Below are 24,601 nucleotides of genomic sequence, written 5' to 3'. Positions count from 1 at the left end.
AACTAAACACAACGGTACGGTCATAGTAGTTTAGTAAATAACCATTCTAAACTGTACTCCATCCTGTCAATTTATGATCCAAAGACTGGTTACATTAGGGATGGCTAACTCTTTGAAGCTTGGGGACCACATTGAAGGCTGATGAAATCTCTGAGGGCTTAATGCCACTCACATGCCCTCCATATATACTAACCTAGTACACAAACCTCCACATACAGCCCCACTCTCACCCTCCCACCTCTCTCTCTCTCTGTGTGTGACAGAGAGCAAAAGAGAAAGAGAGAGGGGGGAGCAACAAATTTCTTCATCTTAGCACTGAGGTTCAAACAAGAAGTTCAAATTTTTCCTCTCATCGCAGTGCTACAATGGGGCAATTCCTCCATTACAGTGCTGGAGGAGTGAGGGAAGTTTAAATCTTTCAGCTCCGTACTGTGAATGAGATTCAAATTTTCTTGTTGTAGAAACTGAGCTGAGAGGTTTCCCAAGGCTGTGAAGGGGCTCACCTTTCAAAAGCACCATTGTTAGAATGCATTACCAGTCAGTAACAGGAAGGAGGAAACAGGTTAGGAAACAACTAGAAGTGTCTCTTACGAACTCCAGCTGATAAGACAGCTGCATCCGTTCCAGGGCTGGGATATCTTGGCCATGGTGGTACTCAAGATTGTATTCCTGCTACACACTCCGTGTGGGGCTTCCCTGGGGCATAGTTTGGAAGCCGCAGTTTATGCAGAACGCAGCAGCCAGGCTGTGGACTTGGGACATTCTCCCAACACAATAGGACACCTCTGCTAAGTGAACTGTGGCAGGTGACAATATGCCACCATGCTCAGCTCAAGATGTTGCTTTAGCATTTAAACCTCTAAATTATGTGGCGCCGTGTTAACTGTGGGAACGCCTTATCCCATTTGGCCCTGGTGAGCAATTGCATTCTTCTGACGGGCCGCCATTCTGTGTGCCCAATAAGTATGTCTGGAATCAGCTTCTGACTGAATTTACACAAGCACCCAGCATTTCTGCTTTCAGGAGGCTATTAGAAATTTACCTTTCTTAAAGGAAGGTTTTCTTGAAGAGTGACTTGGCCATTTCATATTAAATACTGCAAAGAATTTTGTGTTTTGATGATTTTAAGATCTGTTTTTATTTTTAAATTTTATCTATTCGGTTTTTCAATTTGCAGTGTTACAATCACATATCCAAAATACAACATAAAGACAAGATTCCATAGAAGCTCCTGGACTTCCCTCCTTCCCTTTGTGGGTCCTATTGTTAGCCATTTCCTCCTGCATCTTTTATAATAATCCAAATCTTTTACATCTCCATTATATCCAAAATTCACCATTAAACTACAAGGGTTATTCCAATCCTACTAACAATTTTAACTATTTACAATGGTTTTTAAGATAAATTATAAATTTCCCCCATTCTTTATTTAAGATCTGTTTGTAAGACAACTTGGTATATCTCGTTTTCATTCATGGCTTGCCTCTCGGGGTGGAAGCACCAGCTTCCCTGGCTCATTGCTGCTTACTGGGAGAGAGAGGGGTAAGGGATGGGGATACAGGGAAGCAGCAGAGTCAATCCGAAGCTTCAGCTGCTGTGCCGACAAAACCCTGACATCCCCACTGCCTCTTTCCTCCTGGTCAGTGGCAGTGACACTGCAGCTACGAAGTCAGTGTTGCAGCTCAGCTCCAATGCTGCTCATTTTTACCACATACCGTATTTTTTCGTCTATAAGACGCCCCCATGTATAAGATTTTGGGGGGCTGAAACTTCAGAAAATGGGGGGAGATGGCAAAAAGTTGCTGAGCTTTTTTTTGGGGGGGGGAAGGATTGCCCAGAGTTGTTGAGCAAAATCCGCCTCCCGTCTGTCCCCTTGCCAGCAGAAGCTGCCAATCGCCCACCCAATTGACGCAGCGTTGGCCAATCAACACCACCCATTGATGCAGCAATCAATAACACATACAATAGTTGCTGACAGCTGCGGCAGCAACCAACTACCCATGTATAAGACAACCCCCACTTTTTAGCATGATTTTTAAGGGAAATAACCTAGTCTTATACATGGAAAAGTTCGGCATGTTGCTGGGTCCCCCCCCCCCCCGCTGTATGCTATTTAGGAAACATTTATTTATGTATTAAATCTATACCCCACCATTTCTACCAAAACAGCCCAGGGCAGCACTCGTTTGGAAGTGGTTTATAAGCCCTTAAATAGAACAAATTTGGAAATAAATAAAAACCCTGCAGACAAAAGCAACCCATGTCAACTTAAAGAAACGAAAGGCTGCCTTGGTGCTTTATTGCAAGCTTGCTGGGGTTCACTCCTTGACATGGCCATGCCTGAGACCTCAGGACGAGTTAAAAATAAAACAAGGAAGCAAAAGAAGGTTAATATTGCCTCATTCTTCTAATAGGGCCCAACTGAAGGGTAACCCCTTCAAATCTACCCCCAAGATCTATACAAATCTTTCGGACATTGTAGGCTTTTATCTCTGTGAGCTGAAACATATTTCAAAATCTAATAAAGAAGAGTACTCTGCGGTCCATTAGATAACTTCAAAGGTCTCATTTGGTACTCGTTAATTTTTAAGAAAAAGAAAATAGGCATGAACATAAACATTACCAACATTATCAAAACAATTGTTCCCCTCTGAAAGTAATAGCAATGTGTCAAATTTTCCCACGAATATATGGGTATTTGTGGAATTTTTAAAGGCTGAGGGTGGGAAGCATTAGAATCACCTGACAGGGAAAAAGAAGTATTTATTTACCTCGTTTTGCCATGGAATAGAAACAGAGCCTGTGGAGAACTTGGAATAGAAATCGTCATCTGTTTGGTCCAGGTTCACTCCCTTGACAGTTGAAAACTGTTCTATGTCCAACACGTCTTTGCAGTACACTGCTCTGGGCTGCCGCAGCAGAAAAAAAAAGAAAAGTGAGAGAGTCCAGAATGTGTGGGTGAAGCGCTGAATGAGAATGCTTAACAGCAGCACTGCGTTGTAATACAAACATTGTCAGGCTGTGCTTCATAGGCATGGTTACAATCAGTACCTAGGAAGGAACGTCAGGTGCTGCCTTATACAGATTCAAACCATCGACCCATGGGCCCCAAGATTTTTCAGCGTTGGCTGGTAGTTGCTCTCCATGGTGTCAGACAAGGAGTCTCTCCCCTGGGGGTGCTGGGGATTGAGCATGGGAACTTCAGTACCCAAAGCAAGTGCTCCACTCATAACCTACTGCCCTCACCTCCCCATTAAAACAGTTATACACTGAAGCGTTTCCATTATAGAAAATGGCAGCGCCAATATTTAAAAAGGAAAAAATATACATAGTTAAAAAAAATAATTAAGTGGAGTATCAATGTTTTAAAATGATAAGCAGCCCCCCCACCCAATTTAAACAGAAACAACTTAAAAGGGGAGAACTAACTGAATGAAAATTTCAGTTGACTTGGCATTTAGGCCAGGGCTCGCAGAACCACAAAGTTTGCTCTGCTTGTCCAAGCAGGCATGGATTTTGTCTCTCGTAAACTGCAGCTACTCTATGCATAGCTATACCTGGAAAACCCCAGTGGGAGACATCCAAAGTAACTTTTTCAATCTTGGCTTAGAATCCAAACTCTAGAGAGCTGGTTGAAAAAGAAGTTAAATGGATGCCAATTACAAGACACGAATGTATCGAAAAATGTGCAGTTTCATTGCCAAGCGCTTTGAAGGTGACGCTTCAAATCTATTTCGCGAGGAAAATGGTAAAACAGCTTGGTTTGTTTTGATGAAATATTATTCTTAGTATACTTTCTGTGGAAGCTGGGGGGTTCTTTTGGATTGAACATAGTCACTGGAGACTCAGGAGGCCTCATTATTTAGGAGAGCCCACTTTCAGCTATAGGTGGTTTCCCAGCTCCAGTCCGTTTTGTACAGAGATTGACTGGCCACCATACTCCCAGGTAGTCCTGCCAAGGTGTTGGAAGGTACAGATGTGAATGCCACACAGCCTGTCCTATCCTTTCTAAGATAGTCTGGGGGATGTTCTTCTGCCACCACTGTTGGGAGTAAGAGTCAGCTGTCAGTATGGTATGCTTCTGTCTGTGGAATTGGAGGGGGGGAGGGCAGGGAACCACCATCTTGTTCATCCCCTCAAACAGAAAAACCACATACAGAAAAACCACATACTAGCCCAATTTCACCATGGCAAAGTTGAAAGGAAAAGTAATCTACACTACAAGCTTATTTCACCTCTATACGCCAATGCAATTGTCATGGCTTCCTCAAAAAAATCCTGGGAACTGTATTTGAAATTAATGTTCCGAGAAGTATTTGCTAAGAGATCGTTAGTTACCCTCACAGGATTACAGGTCCTAAGAGTTCTTGGAAATTACTGTTAAATCCATTTATGCCCTCCAGTGACTTTGCCCTATCAAAAATAGTACCCTGAAATAAAAGTATGTGACTGAACGAAGAATTATCGGACCCTGGCATCCAAGGTCAACATATGGCCACTTAACCATGCTAGCTCTCAAGCAAAACAGAATGTAACAGGGAACAGAAAGCAAGCAGCTGCCATTTATGTGAGAGAACAGTCTCAAGTGGTGTATGCCATGGGTTGCTTTCAAGATCCACTTCAAGTACTGAGATTCTCTTTCAAGCATCACTTACGTCAGGGACAAAAGGAGGGTCCAACATTCCTGCTTCTAAGCGTTTGAAATTCATGCTCTTGAAAAATGGGTGCCTCTTTACTTCGGCTGCACCATCCTCCTGACAACCCAGCCTCTGCTTCACATCTTTGGTCAGTAGCTGGAGAAACAGACAAATGGGATGGCAAGATGGCGGTTGTTTAATTACTTTAACACACATACAGGTACATTTGTTAAACCTTCACAGCCCTGCCTACCCATAAATAGGGCCTTTATAAATTAATTCACACAACCAAACTGTACTACACATTTTAACAAAACAAAACAAACAAACAAAAACAAAACCAGGGAGTGCATCTCAGCCCAAAGGCTTCAGAGGAATAAATTATATTCACATGCAGCTCAATGCCAGAATAGGCTCATAAGTGGTTTATAAATAAGATTAATTGCACAAGCATTAAAATATAAACATCCTTAATTTAAAATGCACAATAAAACAATCCAAATCAAGCATTAAATATAGCATGTATATAATCAAATTATACAATAAAGTAAGTATATAGATAAGCTGGTATGTTTCATTTTAATTTTTTTAAATGGACAGCTAATAAGAAGCTGGCCAGTGCAAAGGCCTAGCCAGGACGATCGTCCTCTTATATACCTGCTGAGATTGACAAGGCATCTGACCCTCACCTGAAGCTCATAACTCTCGACAGGTGATTTGGTCTGCAGCCACAGTGTGGAAATAAAGGATGAGATTGCCCACCAGATACCAGGCACTATACTATTCAAATTAGGCCCCAGTGTTTTTATTACAATCCCCTTCTCAATTAAGTAATCAATTTTAATCTAGAATTTAAATTCTCAAAACTTTCTTATTTGTTAATTTGAGCAAGTAAACTACTGCTCTCACTTCATTACAAACAGTATTTCTGCCTGCAACACACTTGAGTAAACCTGCTCCTCTTCCTTTCACAGATATTTTGTTGCCATTTGTAGCTGCCTCTGATCAGTTATCATTTAACTCTTTGGAGAAATAATTAGCATCACATGTCATGTACATGGAAGTTGCCGAACCAACTAACCAACTAGAAGGATTACTGTTAATAGCACCAGTTTTCCTATTACTTGATATTGCTGGATAGTTCTGATGAACTGCAAAAGCATTTTTAGTTTGCTTTCTGTTGCCACCCTGGAACTTTTTTTTATTAGTGCCACTTTGTTTTGTACGATTCCTTGCAAATGAAGGAAAACAACTTTTCTGCTTATATATGTTGATAATATAATTTTGGTTACTGAGAACGAACAACATTGTACAAAAACAAAATTGAGCACAAGCCTGGCCAGGACATAGGTGTCCTGACTGTGACAAAGGTGACCTGTGTGATTGCTTGGTTGATTAACAGCTGTTGGAAACTTCAGGGTTCCTGCTCTCCCTTCTTATGGTCTTTGTACTGGACGTGGAGACTCCAATAGAGAGCATTCCATGTCAAGAAGGAGGTCAAGTGGGAACCCTATCAAATGACAGGGCAGGAGCTACACAGAGCAGGTCCTTTTCACTGGTGGTGCCGATTGTATGCCTTGCTCTTCCCAGACCTGTTCTCTTTTACCCTGTATTTTGGAGCTTTATAATTTAGGAATACTTTGGAAGAACTGGTTGACAAGTCTTATCAGTCACTGACGTATGAGCGGATTTTATTTGCTGCTATTCTGGGCTTCTGGTGCACCAGGGTTTACACCAGCATAATAGAGTTGGCCAGGATGCCAGAAGGGATACAATTTATGAGCTTTCTCCATTATCTGCACAGCAGGGGGTGTTCAGTCAACAGTGCAAAGGCTGAGCTGAAGCATTCCCGGCTGGTTACCTGCTTTCAGCAATAGGGGTCGCTGTTTGGTAGTACCCAGTTGGTTAGCTGTCAGATTCTAGAGCTCCCTATTGGTGGTTCTTAGGTAATTCGCAAAATACAGAATCCATTCATACAACACAGAGTTCATTCATAAAGCAGTGACATAAATCTCCATTGCTACATATTGGGTGTATATTTCAGCGGTTGGACGTACAGGTTAATGACCATGCTGTAGTGTAGTGCTTATGCGACTGTGAATAAATGGTGGCTGGGCTCATTGTCTTGGGGTTTGGGCGCGGGGGAGAGGTGACAAAACTGATTTCCAATAAGTGCCCTCCTTTATTTCCATAACAAGTCCTTGAGTTTGTATTCTGAATGGTGACACCAGGGACCTAGAAGGTGCAGGGCTTGTCAGTCCAACCCCTGCACAGTCTCATCAGGGCTGACTTTAAGGCAATAGGAGCAATTTGGCCAAATTGGGCCCCACGTGCCACTCCTAAGCCCCCCCCCCCCCCGCACCAGGGCAATCTAAGTAGATTTTATTTATATCTATAATTTTTTTCAGACTTTGGCTGTGAACTGGGGCCCTTCAAAAAAAAAAAAAAAAAATTCAAGTTGCGCCCCACTGCTTCAAATTGGGCCCCACTGGCTAGCCCTGAGTCTAATAGTTGCTGGGCCTGAGTTGCCCTGCCCTTGCATGAAGTCTTAGGTTTGCAGTTTTGGGAGAGGGGAGACTGCAGCCCTGGGGAGCAGGCAGGCTGGCGAGGCCCCCTAGATTTAAAGGCCCTAGGCTTCAGACTACTTAGCCTATACATAAATCTGACACTGGCTGCAATACAGCTGTCTTCTCTTTGTCCATTAGAGGGCAGCAATGGAAAACTTAACACAGACCATGTAAACAAAAAATGTTTGTATAGGCTTGTAATTAGAAATCATTTTTAAAAAATGAATGGACATAATCAGGTATCAGCTATACATGCAACAGAAAGTTCAATACTGTGAGTATATCTATCTATCTATCTATCTATCTATCATCCATCTATATCTATCTATCTATCTATCTGTCTGTCTGTCTGTCTGTCTGTCTGTCTATCTATCTATCTCAGCTTCAGTGGTAAGGAACAGCTCCTGCTTGTGTCCTGTCAATGATCAGGCTACTGTTTCTGGAAAAATTATCCAACTAAACTCTTCCCAAAGCTAGAAAAATATAGACAGAAAGGCAGCGGAAATGCATACAACAGAATACAGGCATCACTGAAGGAAGTTATTAGGAGATCAGGACTGGCTCTTGCACAGCTTTAGTAGATCACAACATGTAAGAAGATCTGTGAACATGTTAAGTCTCACAGTTCTCACAGGTGGGAACAGGAAGAGCACATATAGTAAATGGAATAAATGGTGAAATCTTCCTTCAAGTGTCTGTTGTTGACATTATGGCTGCCACAGTCACAACTGGAGATTATTCTGATCAAGGGTAGCCAACGTGGTTGTCCTCCAAATGTTGTGGAGGACAATTCCCATCTACACCAGTCAGCACAGTCAACAATCAGGGATGATGGGAGATGGCTGACCCATGTCAGAAATGGAAGACAAGAGAAAAATTACTTTGAAAATGAATCCAAGAAATCTTACTACATGGCCATACTGCAGTAATGAAGAGAAAAGCCCAGACATTTTCTTGTGGCCCATATCCCTTTAGAAATTGTTGAAAGCATCACCAAGAAGCTTATGCCGTTAAGGGACTGTGTGGAGAACCCTCTTCTTGTCTCTTCACAGAGCATCCCAGTGTGTTCAAACTGAGTTTTTGCTAATTTGAATGAAACATAGCCTTGAAAGCAGAAGTAAAGGCTGAGGAGTAAACATCCCTAAGACGGCTGGATGGCATCTTAAGCAACTCCTGCAGCCAAGCTGTTGCCAAATATATTGCTCTGCTTTCCTTTGGACCACATCAGTGAGGCTGTGAGGGGGGTTCTTGTCATCTGGGCAGCCCAGGACCTCCATACACACTGCCCAAGCTTGCGGCCCAGGGAGGCTGCTTTGGTGTGGTTTAATGCTTAATGCTTAACTTCACCCCCAGGGGCACACTCCATTGTCTCTTGAGACAGATGGATGCCAACAGCATGTCCCTGTGTCTCCTAAATGTTTAGGACTCAAGATGAAGACATGTAAAGGACTGTAGTGGGAAATGGATACATTTCAATATGTACACTTGTATGTACACACACCTTACTGAAAATAACGTAGCTATTTGAATTTGTTGTGCAAGTGAGTTAAAGCACGTGCCAGTTCGGACATGTGAATGTGAGTCAAGGCGGGCTCTGAAGTGTGGCAAGACTGGGCATTTCCTTGGGCTAAAATCAGCAAAGGACCCACTGCCTCAATATTCATTTTGAAGAGAGACCCCGGTCTCCCAGATTAGGGGGGAGGGGTTCACTGAAAGTGCCTTGATTGAGGGTCTTCAAAATTCTGGAACTAGTATGGAGAGTTAATTAAGCTACCCTTATCTCTCAAGGGCACGGACAACACACTAGAAGCTCCTAAAAAGTTTTTTTCCCAGAGCCACAGGATGGCTAATACTTTTCTGTTGTGTAAAGTGACAGAAATATCACTAGGGAGGGAGCAAACTAAAAAACCTAAATGATTATTCAGTGCAACTTCTATGACCTCTGGTTAATTTTCATGCCCCTGAAGTACAGCGTTAACATCGGATTAATCTTTTTCAACTGTAATTACCTATTCATTGCAGGCTGCTAACAAATTTGGGCTTCAAGTCTCCAAAAAGAAAGGAAGAAAAAGAGCCCCCTTACCATTTTGCAGATAGACTTTGCCTCCTCAGAGAATTTATGGGAATACACCTCCTCGGTCTCCAAGACTCTCCTGTCTACCTCTTCTCGCTTCACTTTCTCTTTCCTTCCGCGAAAGGGAGATTGTCCTGCAATCATCTCATAGATCAGGCAACCTAACCCCCAGTAGTCAGGGCTGAGGGTGTATCGTTGGTTATTCAAGACTTCTGGAGCTGGGAAAACAAGAGAGGTAGATGGGATCCATTTCTGAACTGACATCATCACACCCATGGCTAAATAACCAGCCATAATTCAAGAATGAAAGAAAAGATTCCATCTAAGCTTGGATTTGGCAAAAGGACTGGTTCACATGTTACATCTGCTACTGGGAGCCCCCAGAATGGATTTGGGGGAGCATGGTGAGAGGAAGTTCCACTGTGAATGAATGAATGAATGAATGAATCCTTGCGCTGACAGAGCAATTTACCTTGCAGTATGTTGGGTGCAACCCCTGATATATAACTCTTTGACTAATATGTGGACTGAAACTTGTGTACACTTGAAAACGTTGGCAGCATTAAGATAAATTCAACAGTGTAAACAAGTTTTGATGGCTGTAATAATGGAACACTGAATGGTTTAGTTTATGTAAAATATACAGGGATTTATGGTATGTAAAATGAACCATGGAAAGAGAAGAAGGGAAGTCATTGATATTTTAAAGTTGTTTAAATGAATATTCTAAATTGTAAAATAGAAAAATTATTTTAAAAATTATATAATAACAATACTGTAATAATAATAATAATAATAATAATAATAATAATAATAATAATAAAGAAACTTAGTGCTACACTGGATTTCACACTTCTTTTATGTCATGACATCTTTCTCAAACTTATCAAAATAAAGAGAGCCTTTTGCCCATGACTGCTTTGCTGTGCTTGATTTTATTTTATTTTTCCTTTTGGTATTACTTTGCATTGCCAAGTTTGAGAAGACAGTTTTGATAGCAACACACATAAGGTACTAAATCACTTACCCATGTAACCGACTGTTCCTACCCGTCCACGGATTGATTCACCATCAGGGATTTTAACAGCTAGACCCAAATCAGATATTCTGATGTGGCCTAAAAGGAGGTGGAGGGGAAAAACACAAATGTTCTAGCATAGCTATATACCTCTACAAAACAATGGGTTGTATCATTCCGCTGGTGATAAGGCATCTCTCAGCTCCACACCTCCCTAAATCTGCTCCAGAGAGTTGGGGAATTCCCCTTCCATAAGAGACTGAAAGAGGAGCCCAGGGCAGTGAGAAGACAGTGTTAGGGAGAATTTCCCCAAACTGGTCCCCATACTGTTCGGCAGGTGGAAGGCCTGCCATCAGCTGATACAACCAAATCTTTTTTCCCTAAAAATTCACATCATAAAAAATAAATCTAAGCACGTTAAAGGAATAAAATGATGCTGGCTCTTTGAAAGATCTCAAAAACCAATCAAGGAACAAATGAAACTGCCTTATTCCAGGTCAGGGCATTTGTTCATCAAGCTCCGTATAATCCCAATTTGGGCACTATCAGCTCTTGTGTACAGCAGAATGGAAACAAGGAGCAGAGACACACTAGGGAGCCCGAACCCAGAACTGCATGCTCTTTCTAGTAATTTTCCTGACACCTGTGTGCACAAAGCGAGTGTCAATAGAGAGGGGCCCTTTGTGCATATGACTGTATAAGTAAAAGCCTCCATGGGATCTGGTACCCTAAACTATCAGAATTTCATTTTCCCCCGCAAGAAGCTGATTGGCTGGCCTATGCTGGCCTGCATCATCTTTGTGGACAAGAGCAGGCTAAAGCATCATTCATTTCTGGGCTCTGAGATTTTATTTTCTGGAATAGTATTCCTAGGAACAGGAATACAGAACAACCAAGCACAACTCAAAACCATTTCTCTCTTGAGAGCAGGGAACATAACACAAAAAGAGTGCTTCTGGATCAGGCCAATGACCCATCTAGTACAGCAATCCTGTTCACGCTGTCGCCCACTCGGTGCCTATGTTATTTACTAGTTTTGACACAGCTGATCAAAAACAGTAACGCAGGGTTTCATCTTGGAAACGGCTCCGAAAAGTAGGATAGGATACAAATCTGAGCATCATAATTATTTATTAAGGAAAATTCCCAGAGTAATAAGGAGAATGAACAACTTTACTTATAACAGATCTGTTGCCCTGAACCTAACACCCACTGCTTTTCATAATAGCAGTTTCTTTTCTCTCTCTTTTCTGGGAAGTCTATCCTTTTCTATATCCCAAGAAAAGCAGTGGAAGCTGCTCCATGTCTTACCCACTTCAGAGAATGATTTGGCTCTGCACAATACCATGTCATACAACTAAATGTAAGCTACTTTACTGTGGAAGAAAAGGCCTTGCCTAAAGCTCTCAGACTTACCATAATCATCTAACAGGATATTTTCTGGCTTCAAATCCCTATTAAAAAGAGAGAGAGAGAGAGAAAGAAAGAAAGAGGAAAGATTGCAATTATTTGTATGAAAGCAGCTTTGATATTGGAGGAATAGCAAGGCATCAGAATGCTGTTTCCTTCTAGCCATAACACAGCAGGGAGCCAATTCTCAGAAAACAGATTTCAAACGTCATTTTTTTTTTTTTTTTTTTAACTATTGCAAGATGGAAGCTCCCGGTCCATCAAATAATATTCCGCTCTGCTGGCACAAGGTTATTCAGTTCAATGAGATTTGTGTTGACAGAGAACTCTGAGAATCATGTAGGTGATAGTGTCTAAACCACCATCATAATATTAGAATAATAATAATTTTATAACCACTTTATTATTTATATGCCACTCATATAAATATGGGCTAGCATGCCCCAAGGTATGGAAGTGACCAAAGGGGTGATGACCATCTAAAAAAAAATCCACACTCAACTTGGCTTTCTGGATTTCAAAAAGCCACTGCACTATTATTATTTCACAACCTATTTTTAGACAATGCCAATTTATACATATTTACTTCTGAGGTAGAAAAATCTATTTACCACCCAGTTTTTATAAGGATAACTATTTGCTTTATTAAGTTCATGCATTGGAGAAAACTTGTTAAAATATTGCTTCACAGATTATTGTATTTGGGAGGGGCTGCTTCAAACACCTCCCCATGCGACAATAAGGTGGGCAAATTGATACACAGATCTTTGTCACCACAGAAACAACCATGTGAATTGGCTAGACTTTAATTCTCCAAGCTGAGCAATTTGCACTGTGAGAGGACCACCCATTATACAGAGCTTTAATTTACTCCCTTTTAAATGATCTTAGGTTTTGCGATCACTGGACAGAAAACTTAGTGGTTTCCCCTTACTAATCAAGTGGGAACTTTTTTGTTTATTCAAAACATATCATGCACATTATTTATTATTATAAGCCAAGGCACATGTACGGAGAACATTTTTGTTCCCTTCCTTTTGTTGGTTTAAATCCCTATTGACCTCACAAGATAAACTTCACAAGATAAACCAATGGGACCAGGCCTACTTTTCAAACAAACAACTCTGAGAAAATATGTGAAGGGTGAGAGAAGGCAGAAGAAAATGGATGGCTTTATTTTAAATACTACTGTATGCTTATTCTCAGTGCTAACAAAAAGATTCGCTTTGGAGAGGTGGGATGAAAGGTCATTCTCAACAAACCTCTTCATTCCATTTTTAAACGTTTCCTTGACGAGTCCAAAATGTTTTAATTCTCTTGCATTCTACATGTAGGCTGTTGATCGGTAGCTAAGGGGCAATATCCCCACTATTGCAAAATAATAAAATAAAACAAAATAGGGGGAAATTCTTACAAAGTTCGTGGAAGTTCAAACATGTACTTGGCAGGACAGATAAGACACTTGTGTCTTATCCAGTGCTACTTCCATGTTTTGTAGGGGTTCTTGAGCAAGATGCCCTAGATGGTCTCTCTCCCTTAGTGACTCCACCACTCGTGGTCATTATGTTGCTGCTCCTCCAGCTCATCATTGCTACAAACTGCTTTTTACCTTCTTTGCCTTCTGCTTGCTCATATCCCTCTGAGTCAGGGCATGATGCAGGTGAACAAGCAGGTTGCAGTGGTGAGAGCCCATCCAGGAGGTTTGCCAGTGGGACCCCTGCTGGAGGTGCCCAACCATTTTGATCTTTGACACCAGGCTCTGGACCCTTTGAAAAAGGATCTCTTTGATAAATTATCCTCTTTGAGATCAAGGACAAGTTGACTCCCGGTGCATCACAAAATAGTCCTGCCTCCTATTTCTCCACCAGTAAAATGAAGTCCACGTTGCATACAGACTATCTGTTCTGTCACAGAGCTATGGCCCCTTCCCTTGTAATCCTAGGGCTGAAACTCTTGAACATATGAGTCTATAAAGTCAGATAACTAATCATTATAACATAGCCCAGATTTGCAAATCTGTCTCTGGGAAACATGGCAGCAGCAGCCTCAGCAGCCCGGAGCTAGCCTGTTAGCACAGTTGGCTCTGGCTGGCTTCAGGAGCTGCTCGCTGCTGTGGCACCTGCCATTTTTCTTGCGCCACAGCAGCGAGCAGCTCCTGAAGCCAGCCAGAGCCAACTGCGCTAACAGCTGGCCCCTCCTGGGCAATGGCTGCCTGCCCGTGGCTCCCGAGCCTCCCCGATCTGTCAAAACAAGGGGAGAAGGGGAAAGGACATCAGGGAAGGCTTGGGAGTCATGGGCGCGCGGCGCGCCACTCCCCAGTTTTTTAAAAAAACTCTGCGCATTTATGTTTCACAGGGTGTGAAAGAAGGGCTTTGCACCTTTATACAATATGCATGTGTGTTTGCACCCAGGGTCTTTTGCCTCACCATCCTGACTACTGACTCCCTGTTGCTACTCAGCTTCAAAAAAAAAGGGGGTCCCTGGATTCATTGAAAAAAATCTGGTAACCATATAACACAGTTTCCCAAGTCTTAAGCAGAGGTCCCAGCCTTGTTACTCAAGAGCCTTTTTGACAGAGAGGCTGGGGACTGAATATAGGAATCTTACGGCTGTCGCAGGCGGGGAAACTAGATAAGGATTGTAACATTTTCCAGACAGATCCACATACAGGATCTTCAATTTCTAAGTAGATGGCTTTTATTATTTAATGGATGAGCAGCTTCTACATAAAATTTCAATGTGTGGGTCCTTATGTGATACTCCTGAAAAGCCCACTCACAAGCACAAAACATGGAGGTGGTTCTGCATATCATAAATATCTATGTAAAGTCTCAGGAAAATAAAACAGACTCTACAACAAGTTTCTGAACACACCGGAATGATATTTACCTGTACACAGTGTTCTCTTTGTGCAGGTCTTCTAAGCCACAAAGAATCTCTGCTGCATGAAACAAGGCTCTTTCTTCCTCAAAGCCTGGGTTCCCCATATTATAGATGTGGAACTTCAGGTCACCCCCATTCATTATGGTTAGAACTAAACAGAGTGCGTCCTTTGTTTCATAGGCATAGGCTAAGTTGACCTAGAAGAACAGTTGGGATAGTTTAAAGCACAAAGACAGGTGCTTGGTGCACACATATTCATTCATTGCTAATGTTCTGCATTTGGAATGACATAAAGTATCATATGATTGAATGGAGCCAAAGGGGAGATAGGCAAATCGTCAAGGGTTAAAAAACAAAACTCTGAAAATTTGGAAGCAATGTGATACTAGGTCGTTTTCATAAAGATTATCACTTGCAGGTCCATAGTGTCATGCTGCCATGAATATTTTTTCAGCAAAAGTAGAGACCTGATGACAACCAAAACAAAGGAGACAGTCCCCAAAAGAATGAGAAACAACAGACCAAGTTACAGGAGTCCCAAAAAAACAATAACAATCATGTAAAAAGTGATTATAGTTGAACAACACAAGATAGCACATAAAGCTGTGGTAGCCGTTATTCTGTAACAATCACAACAATTTCTACAAACAGCTCAGATTATTACGTTATTATGACGAGATATCCTAGACTGCACCCCATTTCATACTTCATCAGAACAAAACAGATAATTTATTGCAGATGGCAGCAGTAGACCTTCCCCCTTAGATTATTTTACATGCAGCCATGTTTTGTTTAACTATCAATCACTTTTTACACAATTATCATTGGTGGTGGTGGTTTGGCTTCCTGTGCTGCTCCGGGTTTGATCTTCTCAATTTACTCCTGCATCTCCTATGTCTGCAGCAGCTCAAGGTCTGACAAATGAAGCACGAGACGCCCTGACGTTTTGGACTATCAAAGAATGATGCACACAAAAAGGCTGTACTGGGAGTGACAAAACATATCTTATACTGTACAGCCAACTTCAGAATGTTGGCTTGAGGCGAGATGTTTTCTGGAAGCATTATACACTTCCTGTGACTAATGCCATTCCTTGATGGGTGTGCCGCCCAATGGAAAGCCTGTGCCCATTGCAAATTTGGCAATACTTACTACAAATTGACTATTGACTTTTTCTAGAATCTGCTTTTCATTTAGGGCCATGGATTCACCTTTCCTCTTCTTTATCCTTTTTTTCTCTAATCTTTTGCATGCATACATTTTCCCAGTTGCTCGTACTTGGCAAGCACACACCTAGAAGGAAAACAACAACATCAACAAATTGTGGAGGGGGGGGGGTGTTGTGCAGGAGGAATTAAAAACTGGTAATCCTGACCATGCCAGTCCAGAAGGAAGTCTTGTTGCATTCAACAAGGCTTGCTCCAAGGTAGGTGGGGTTAGGATTGATGCCTATGTTACCAAGATCACTTCTTGATAAAACTGTATTATCTGAACCCGCCCCCCCCCCCATCTTACTTTTAAAGGAAATTCAGAACTAACTGAAGAGACTAACTAATAGATGAACTTCAGTATGGGACAAGGAGCAAAGTTTGAAGGAAAATTCAGAGCGCATTGAGCTACAGAACTCATTGAATATCCTAAACTGAGAGACACTGACCAGAATAACCTCTACCAATGGGATGGGGAACTTCAGGCCTGGCACCCAAAATTTGGCCCTCCTGGCCTCTCCATCTAGCATTTGATACTCTCCATACCTCAGCCACACCCTTCCCAGACCTTCTTTGCACATTCTTTGAATGCTTTGCCTGGTTAGAATGTGTCCTTCAGCTCTGTTAATATTTCTTGTTTGCCTGGATAGAGACTAGAAGGCGAATGGGGATGTACCTAGACACTACCCTACTGTACAAAGGTACAATTTGCATTCACTGCTCCCGCTTTTGTCTCGAGTGCAGCCCACCACTGGGCTGTGGCCCCAGGAAGGCTGTGTAGAAGGGGTTGTGGCCCTTGGGCTGAAAGAGGTTCCAGGACCTACAGAAAATGCAAGTTCCCATTCTGGAGGGTTGAGGCAGAAGAAGACCCTGCTGCAGCCAACCAAGGGGTTGAGATGCAACCCTCACTTTTCAAAAGAGCAACCACAGAAACAGGATGCAATAAAGGAGTCTTGGAAGCCTCTTCAACAAAGGAACATAGGAAGTTGCCATATCCCAACTCAGGCCATTAGTCAATCTAGCCCAGTATTGGCTACACTGATTGAAAGCAGCTCTTCAGAGTTTCAGGAAGACACCTCTCTCAGACATACCTGGAGATGCCAAGAATTGGATCTGAGATCTTTTACATGCAGAGAAGATTCTCTACTACTGAGATGTTGCTTTTCTCTCAAGCGATATGGTTTACTAGTGTTTTATATTTACATACAGGTACATACTACATACATACTATCTCAAAAACACTGCCTGATGCACACCATCTATGGCTTAAGCGTAAAGATTCTTTAACCTTAAATCATGGAAATCACACAGTCCTTAACATTTTCATGCTCAGTCCATCAGATATTTGCGGGGCTGGCATACTGTTCTTCCGAGGAACACATTGTTTTCAACAGAAGTTTCCAGAACTACTTACCTCCCCGAATCCACCTTTTCCTAATACCCTGTACTGCCTAAATGTGTTTTTCGTTACTGGTTGTCTGAAAAAAAGATTGGGAATGGGAGACAGAGAGAGAGAAAAGAGATAAAATGCTTAATGCTATCTTTGAAGAAAGAAAAAAGAAGAATAAAAAAAGAATGTTGCTTTAAAGGCGATTTGAAGAAAATCATCCCCTAACCATTAGCTCACCATCCCAGGCTATTAGCTCAACAAAAGAAAAGTTAAGTCAGCCATTCCTACAGCAATGCACAATGATAGTATTACCAGCTGTTTCGAAATTCTGCAGGTTTTTCACATTTCTCAAATGACACTGTTCATTATAGCCCCGTGGAGCTATTAGACACAAGCAATCTGCTTCCTGTTCCTACAGGGCAGACCAACCTGACCCTCCAAATGTTGCTCAACTCCCGATTCCCACTAGCCTCACCCAGCACAGTCAACGGTCGGGAAAGATGAGGCTTGTGGTCCACAAACCTCTGGAGGGTCATAGCTTCTCCAGCCCTGTTCTATGGCAAATAACTTGAGTACATGGACACCTCCATTGCCCATCAGGAGAGAGAGGCTTGTATTCCCTGTACTCAATCTGCTGGAATGTGATTAAATTCTACCCCCAAATTGTGATGGTCCGGAAGCACCCTTTGGGTAGCAGTTAGGGTGCTGATAACAGCAATTCTCCCTCAAGGAAATATTAAGGGCCAACTTGATTATCAAAATATTCTGTTGACCTAATCTGGGCCTATTCCACTACATCACTGCTACATGTGGTCAGTGAAGCCACAGTTGCAGCTTCCTTTACTACTGCCTCACCAGCTCCTTGTTGAAGACATTTCAACTGTGGAACTAACTCCATCTATCCCATCCAGGTTCAGGGGATATTTTGAAGAAAAGTCAAGCCTGGACCATCGAACTCTCACTTATAACTGGATTTCTGAAATCCAGGGGGGAAATGGGTCCTTTTTCTTCCAGCACCTCACTTTATTTTTTAACAAAAAAGAACATCGCTGTCATTTGTTCTTCAGGGGGCAATTAAATGAACATCCACAGCTGATACTCCAAGGAGTATTGTTACTATTGCTTTCCTGCCACAACCGATCGAGCCACCAGGGGGCGGCATGCTATTACCTTGAGGGTGAGCTTAGGGCTATCAAAGACAGCAACACTAGGATAGTGAAACTTGCAGCCTTCAGGCTTGCATTCAGAAGTCTTGCCTTGAAACATTCATGCTAAATTTCAAAAGTGAGACGTACCAGCAGCTAGACTAGGCTCCACACCCATCTGCCCTCATAGCCCTTTCCTCTAATACCAGATGTGTGGGTGTTGTCTTGCCTGCAGTTACTCAATAGTGAAAAGGAAGTATTTGTGTGGCAGGCAGCAACTGGGAGATGCGCTTAACCCCCCCCCCAAAAAAAAACAATACAACAAATACCTCGACTCAACAGTTGGCAGCTTAAAAAATATAAAAAGTCTGAATGGATACTAAAAAAGAACAAACCAAAGAAAAACCCAGTAAAAGCAACAGTAATTGATGCATTGCTGCCAAAACTGTGAATATGCCAAAGTAAGGTTACCAGACATACCCATTTCCCGGGGACAGTCCCTGGATTTACAAATCAGTCCCCGTACAAAATCCATTGAAGTTGAAAAGTGTCCCCGGATTCATTGAAAAAAATCTGGTAACCTTATGCCAAAGTGTAAAATTCCTGCATTAGTTATATGTGCGGTCTGGGAGAGTTAGGCTAGTATCAGAGACGCCGACTTGCACCCAAGATTGAGGGGGCCCATCACACACATTTGATGTAATGCGTGTGACGCTGCAACCTTGGCAGGGAACTCAGCAAAATGTGGCTTCAACAACCTCCTCTCTCACGGTCAGGAGGACTCAGCCACTGACACAGTGCTGTACTCAGATCTCCCCTCAACACTGAGGTGACCCGGCTCCCTGCCCAAAGATATTGAGGGTGCTGAAAACACCTCAGCCTCATAAAGTTGGTGAAGCTGCCTAGCACACACACTTACCCAATGGACCAAGTTCCATTGAAGTAGGGTACTAACCAGGGCTGTCCTTTATCCCTGCTTTTGTTTATTCTAGTAACTGAGTATTCTTAACTGAGTTTTTAGCTTCTTAATATTAAAAATAAAGAACATGGGCTTACATTTATGATTAGCATGAAAAGTTTGGACAAAGTCTCCCCATTGTCTAAGGGAAGTCAAAAAGAGTGAACTTCAATTCATTTGCGAGTGCTAGAAGTACTATTAACATTATTATTCCCCTATCCTTTCCTAAGTCCCATCATGGAATGAAAACATACAACGCCCACCTGGGCCACTTACCTTTCCAGCCATTTCCACTGGAGAAATCTATCAAAGTACATGCTGGCTGAATATTCTCGAAAAGGTTCTCCACTTAGGTAGTCTTGAACAGATCTGTCTCAGATGAAAAAGACAAGACAAACATTTTACAATCCCGAGTCTCATTATGAAGACGTACTCTAGTCTCTTTGAAGCGAGGATGCTTAGGTGAATTTCCACAAGTTCAAATGTAAATACATTAAAAATATATAGCATGTTATTGTTAATGTCAAACTCTGCGGATGTTGATGGTATGAGTAATTGTTAATATTTTAGGATGTTAGCAGTTCTCAAACACCTGGGTTTTATGATATTTGCTGATAAACCAAAACATGCTCTACCAACCAGTGTTTATAGTTTCTACCCTTGCCAGTAAACTCTGTATTAAAGGTATTGCAACAGTCTGATTCACTGGGCAAAAAATTCAGGGTTTCTTCATGCACACCTGAATGTACATAGCTAATTAAATGCTATGCAAAGCTGGTTTATTTGAACTAGATAATTAAGAACAATTCTTTTTTTTTTTAAAGGAACAATGGCTGCCTTTCATATATCTCTTTGAGTTTTAGTTTTGTACTTTGACAATGAATACCAGTTGCTGGAAACCACAGGAGCAGAGGCTGCTCATGTTTGAATCCGCTTGCTGGTTTGTCAGTCACTGTGAGAACAGGATGTTGGACTAGATGGGCTATTGGTGTGAGCCTGCAGACTCTTCTTCTGGTCTTAAAAGGCAAGGTTTACCTATAAATCCCATGCTTTGAAATCAGTATACAGCAGAGGAACAAGGCACAGCTTTGAACACCAAGCTCAGCTCTGCCTTTTTCATAACTGCGTGGCAGTATCCCTACACGATACAAACAAAGCCAAGGGGACAAAACCAGCTCGTTGTTAACACTGTGAATGATTCTCATTTTCTTCCCCGGCAAAGAGAAAAATAAAAGCAGGACAAAGTCATTCAAACACATAAGCAGAACTACTGGTCTATTTTTGCAAATACCCACTTAAACCATCCGGGAACAACAAAAGCCGCCCAGCCAACAGAGACTACATGGTGACGGCTTTCAATGATCCCTCGCTTTTGATATTTTTTGTTGTTTTAAGGTCCCGCTGTCCCGACAAACACGGGAACTAGGGTTTGCAACGCAAATCTTTTTATGCAGACCTTTTCGGTACAATAGCAAAATTGCTGCGACTTTGCGAAAATCGATAAGCCCTTTCACAGACAATAGGATGACACAACACACGTACATTTCAATGCCACGGTGCACAGCAGCATTTGCACAGTCTTTTGTCCACATAGGCTAACAGCCAATTAATTCATCCCCCCTCCTTCTCCAATTTGAATGGGAGGCAATTCAGTCTGAAAGGGATGTGGATTCCCTGCACCTCCCTTGGAAGCACGAGGATTTGAAGCTTTTTGTTTTGCTGTTTTGGCTAGAATATATTGATGCAGACTGTCAACAACACGAAGGTTGGGCTTTGTACAGGACCTTCCAATACCCCATACATACACAGGAAAAAGCATGGGCAAAGCATGTTCACCATCATGAGTGAAAAACCTATTTTGTCACATGTATGCACATTGCCAAGTTGTGGCCAATGCTACGTATTTCACTAGGGACCCTGGCAGAGAAAAAGAAACCCTGAATTTCTCTATTGGTTCTACACCAATCCGGGCTGGCACTTCCCTGTTCACTGTAAAGGAAAATCCTTTTCCCTAGCAAGAAACAGACACACACCCCCTACCCCTTGTTACTGCTATTATTATAATGTGCACTCATGCCTTTAGGAGAGGGAAGTACAGAAAGATCAAATAGGAAGTTTTATGAGTGTAAGAAGAAAGGAAGATGTCAGTTTATATGGTCCATTGGTTCATTTAGTTCAGTATGTTTTATGATGACTATCAACAACTCTCCAAGATTTAAATGGAGATCTGTTCAAGCCCTACCCTGGAGATGCCAGGGACCGGGTCAGGGATCTTCTGGATGCAAAGCAGATGTTATACCACTTAGCTAACAAAATGAAAAATGACAAGGTTCAGGAGAGGGGATTGACTTGCTGTTTTCCGGCGTTTCTTACTGTATGGCTTTAAAGACAAATGAGTGGCACAGCCGGCAGCATTCAGCCAAATATGCAATCCCACTGCAAACTATTGGGAGTTCAAAAGAAGTTTTTAAAATGCTAAGTGTATGTTGCAGGGGTTGCGGGTGTCACTGGATAATTTTTTTTAAAGAAAACAAGTAAAGGATGCAAATAGAAGAGTTGGACCTAGTACTGATTCCCTTTCAGTTTTGGCTTATTGAGTATTACCTTCTAGTTATTCCCATTGCATTAAGGGGCCACAAATACAGGACAAATTTCAAATCAATCTGAACCAGCTGTGTTTAGCACTGGACACACTAAATTCCCCTCCCCACAAAAAAACCCACAAAAACATTGCCTGTATAAAGCCCTTAAGATAACAAATGTTCGTTTCGAGCAGCAAATAAGAAGCTGAGACGAATTGAAACACTCAGCCTTTAGCTGGTACCTAATTGGAAAAGAATATTTCGGACAGCAACAGTGAAATAACCCTAACTTACTTCACACAAGGTGAGAATAGCTCTTTACAGGGACTGTTTTCAAGTTTTTCTTCTGTCTGCTGGACAAGATCTTGACCGACTTCTGCTACATAAACTGGAGACTACAAAAAAGCAAAGAGATTAAGCAACACATTAGCTTTGTGATAGGGGAAAGCATTCCATTGACAACCAGGTTCATGTATAGACAAATATTTGCAGTCTTAAGAAAACAACGCCAGAATTTATCTCCCTGTGGCTCGTGAATGCAGTATTTTAAATGGAAACACACATTTCATCACACGAAAGAATCTGGGACTTATTTGCAGCACAAACGAGAACCCGCTAAAGTAAGCCAAGATGTAGCCAGTCCACCTTCTTTTCCTTCTTAAATATAGAGACCCTGTTTAGAGATATTCTAGAACCCTCCACAAAATCTCCCTAAAAGTGTTGTGTTTTAGGATCCTGAGATCATGTTACGGGTAGCCAAATTCTGTGCGACTGCCATAAAACTTAGGGAACAAGCTGTGCTATCATAATGATTAAGGTTTTAAATGATAATTTTAGGTTATAGGTTAGTGACTAAGTTTTAATTTATATATTTTTAAACTGTTGCTATATCTGTATTGTCTCTGTTATACCTAATTGCAAATTCAAATGTATCCCTTTATGACTTCCTTGATATTGTATGTGGGCTGGAACTGGTCTGTGACCGAAATAATAAAATTCAATTCAGTTGTGTTGTGTTGTTGATATCTGCCAGTTAGCTGCAAATGAAAGAATATTGTGGGACTCTCGACAAAGCATTACTGTTATTCCCCACTTCCTAAAAGGAGTCAGCCCATCAGCCAGCCCTACCCTCTTCCAGAAGCCATTCCTACTTCCAGCAGTTTTCTTCTCTAACAGTTAGCACTCTATAGTTACTGAACATGCTTAGTTCTGTTCCATTTTGGTGACAATCTCGTTGGCACTCACCACCTGAATGTGCTCCCAGAGGGAGTGCTGGTCCTGTTTTTGTGGAATTTGTTTTAAGTCTAGCATCGATGACTACCTCGAGGGTTTCATGAGGTATGGTTGCCTTTTTAATGGTGCTGTTGGCTAATGGCTATTTAAAGTTGTGACACATCTGGCATGAGAAAGAACAGGAGCTAAAATCAGTGCTCTGTCTCCCTTCCTCTGTGAGTGTATTCTCTAGAGAGATGTAATATGGCAGCCTGAATATAACCAGCAAAAGAAGGATCAAATGCAGAGCCTTGTATTTGTGGAAACAATCCTGCTTTAAAAGCGAGGGTGCCCGGTGCTTTGCTGCTTCCTCTGTTCAATGTTGTATTATTAATAAGCAATCAGATATTACAAATCACTTCATAAGACTCCAGTTCTTTCCCCTCACAAGGAAATTAATGCTTAAGAAGGCAGCCATAGGAGCTTCCTACCACGCAAGGTAGCAGACAGAAATAGCATTATGCAACCACCCAAACCAACTTTTGGTTTGTATGACAACTGGCCAAGAGTTTTATTACTAAATTCAAAACCTAAAATGTAACAGTTCGAATAGAGTATTTGTAAATATGTAAATAAAGTGATTAATTTATAGTATACTTTTATAATTTATAGCACTGGTTGTATGAATAGTTGTTCGTGGATGTATACTCACATATGTAAACTCCAAAGAGTAAAGATTTATAATTTTATGTAACATATAAGTTCTTTTTCGATGTTTGAGCTATCCTCTGGATATGCACACATCCCACCACACATCTGCAACATGCACAGGAACATTGCAGATGTGGCCATAGAATGTGTGCAAGATGGGAATGGAGCCTTGTATCTCTCTGCCATATTCACAGTAAGTAGGAGAAGTCCAGTGCCAGAAGGTATTACTACCACTGACAATCAGATACTATCATTTGCAACAAATTCCATAGTCGGTGCTGCATATACTTACTTGAGAAGTTCTAATAAAAGGATAATCTGATAAATTGGGGGGAAGAGGGCTCCAAGCCACTTGGAGTAGCAGACAATTTGTTTTGTTTTTTTGAGGTGGTTGGATCAATAATCGCTTTCTGCTACTCCCCTTTTCATGCCCACGACTTCCTCAGTGCTTTCATTTCTTTTACAGCTATGTGTGCACTTATTTACAGCAGTACCCCGAACAGAGGAACATAGTTTTATATATAAAGTTTTTCTTTTCACCCTTCAAATTTGCAAAAAAGCAGAAAACTGAACAAGGGAACCACCTTACATTTTTTTACACAAGATATTTCACAGCAATCTGAAAAATATGTGCTGAGAATTTGCAATTGCCTGGCTGTGTTCTTTTGCGCACTTCCTCGACAGCTTTGTTTTTTTTAAAGAAACATGCACACACAACTTTCTGTGTGCATGCCTTGCCAAATAAGCATAACAGAATCAACAAATTAGAAGGCAGGGACAAACACAAGAGACATGCTGGTATGAAC

General features: G+C 41.6%; 1 protein-coding gene across 3 annotated transcripts in view; it reads right to left on the bottom strand.

The window, feature by feature from the left end:
- The window catches only part of GRK5 (G protein-coupled receptor kinase 5), a 154,133-nt gene that overhangs the window by 10,978 nt on the left and 118,554 nt on the right, over positions 1–24,601 (bottom strand). For 2 of the 3 annotated variants that reach the window (XM_083441161.1, XM_083441160.1), the window contains exons 5-14: positions 22,167–22,267; positions 19,567–19,659; positions 17,212–17,275; positions 15,742–15,882; positions 14,596–14,786; positions 11,713–11,750; positions 10,306–10,395; positions 9,288–9,496; positions 4,656–4,793; positions 2,772–2,909 (exon numbers count right to left, since the gene is read on the bottom strand). In XM_083441161.1, the coding sequence (XP_083297287.1) occupies positions 2,772–2,909; positions 4,656–4,793; positions 9,288–9,496; positions 10,306–10,395; positions 11,713–11,750; positions 14,596–14,786; positions 15,742–15,882; positions 17,212–17,275; positions 19,567–19,659; positions 22,167–22,267 (1,203 nt within the window). Of the gene's footprint in view, positions 1–2,771; positions 2,910–4,655; positions 4,794–9,287; positions 9,497–10,305; positions 10,396–11,712; positions 11,751–14,595; positions 14,787–15,741; positions 15,883–17,211; positions 17,276–19,566; positions 19,664–22,166; positions 22,268–24,601 lie in introns of all 3 variants that reach the window. The other variant, XM_083441162.1, reaches the window with a different exon arrangement.

The sequence above is a fragment of the Podarcis tiliguerta genome, assembly GCF_965153285.1.
Source record: "Podarcis tiliguerta genome assembly, chromosome: 5".
Lineage (NCBI taxonomy): Eukaryota > Metazoa > Chordata > Lepidosauria > Squamata > Lacertidae > Podarcis > Podarcis tiliguerta.
The sequence above is the reverse complement of the archived record's forward strand: the minus strand, read 5'-3'. Positions and strand labels throughout refer to the sequence as shown.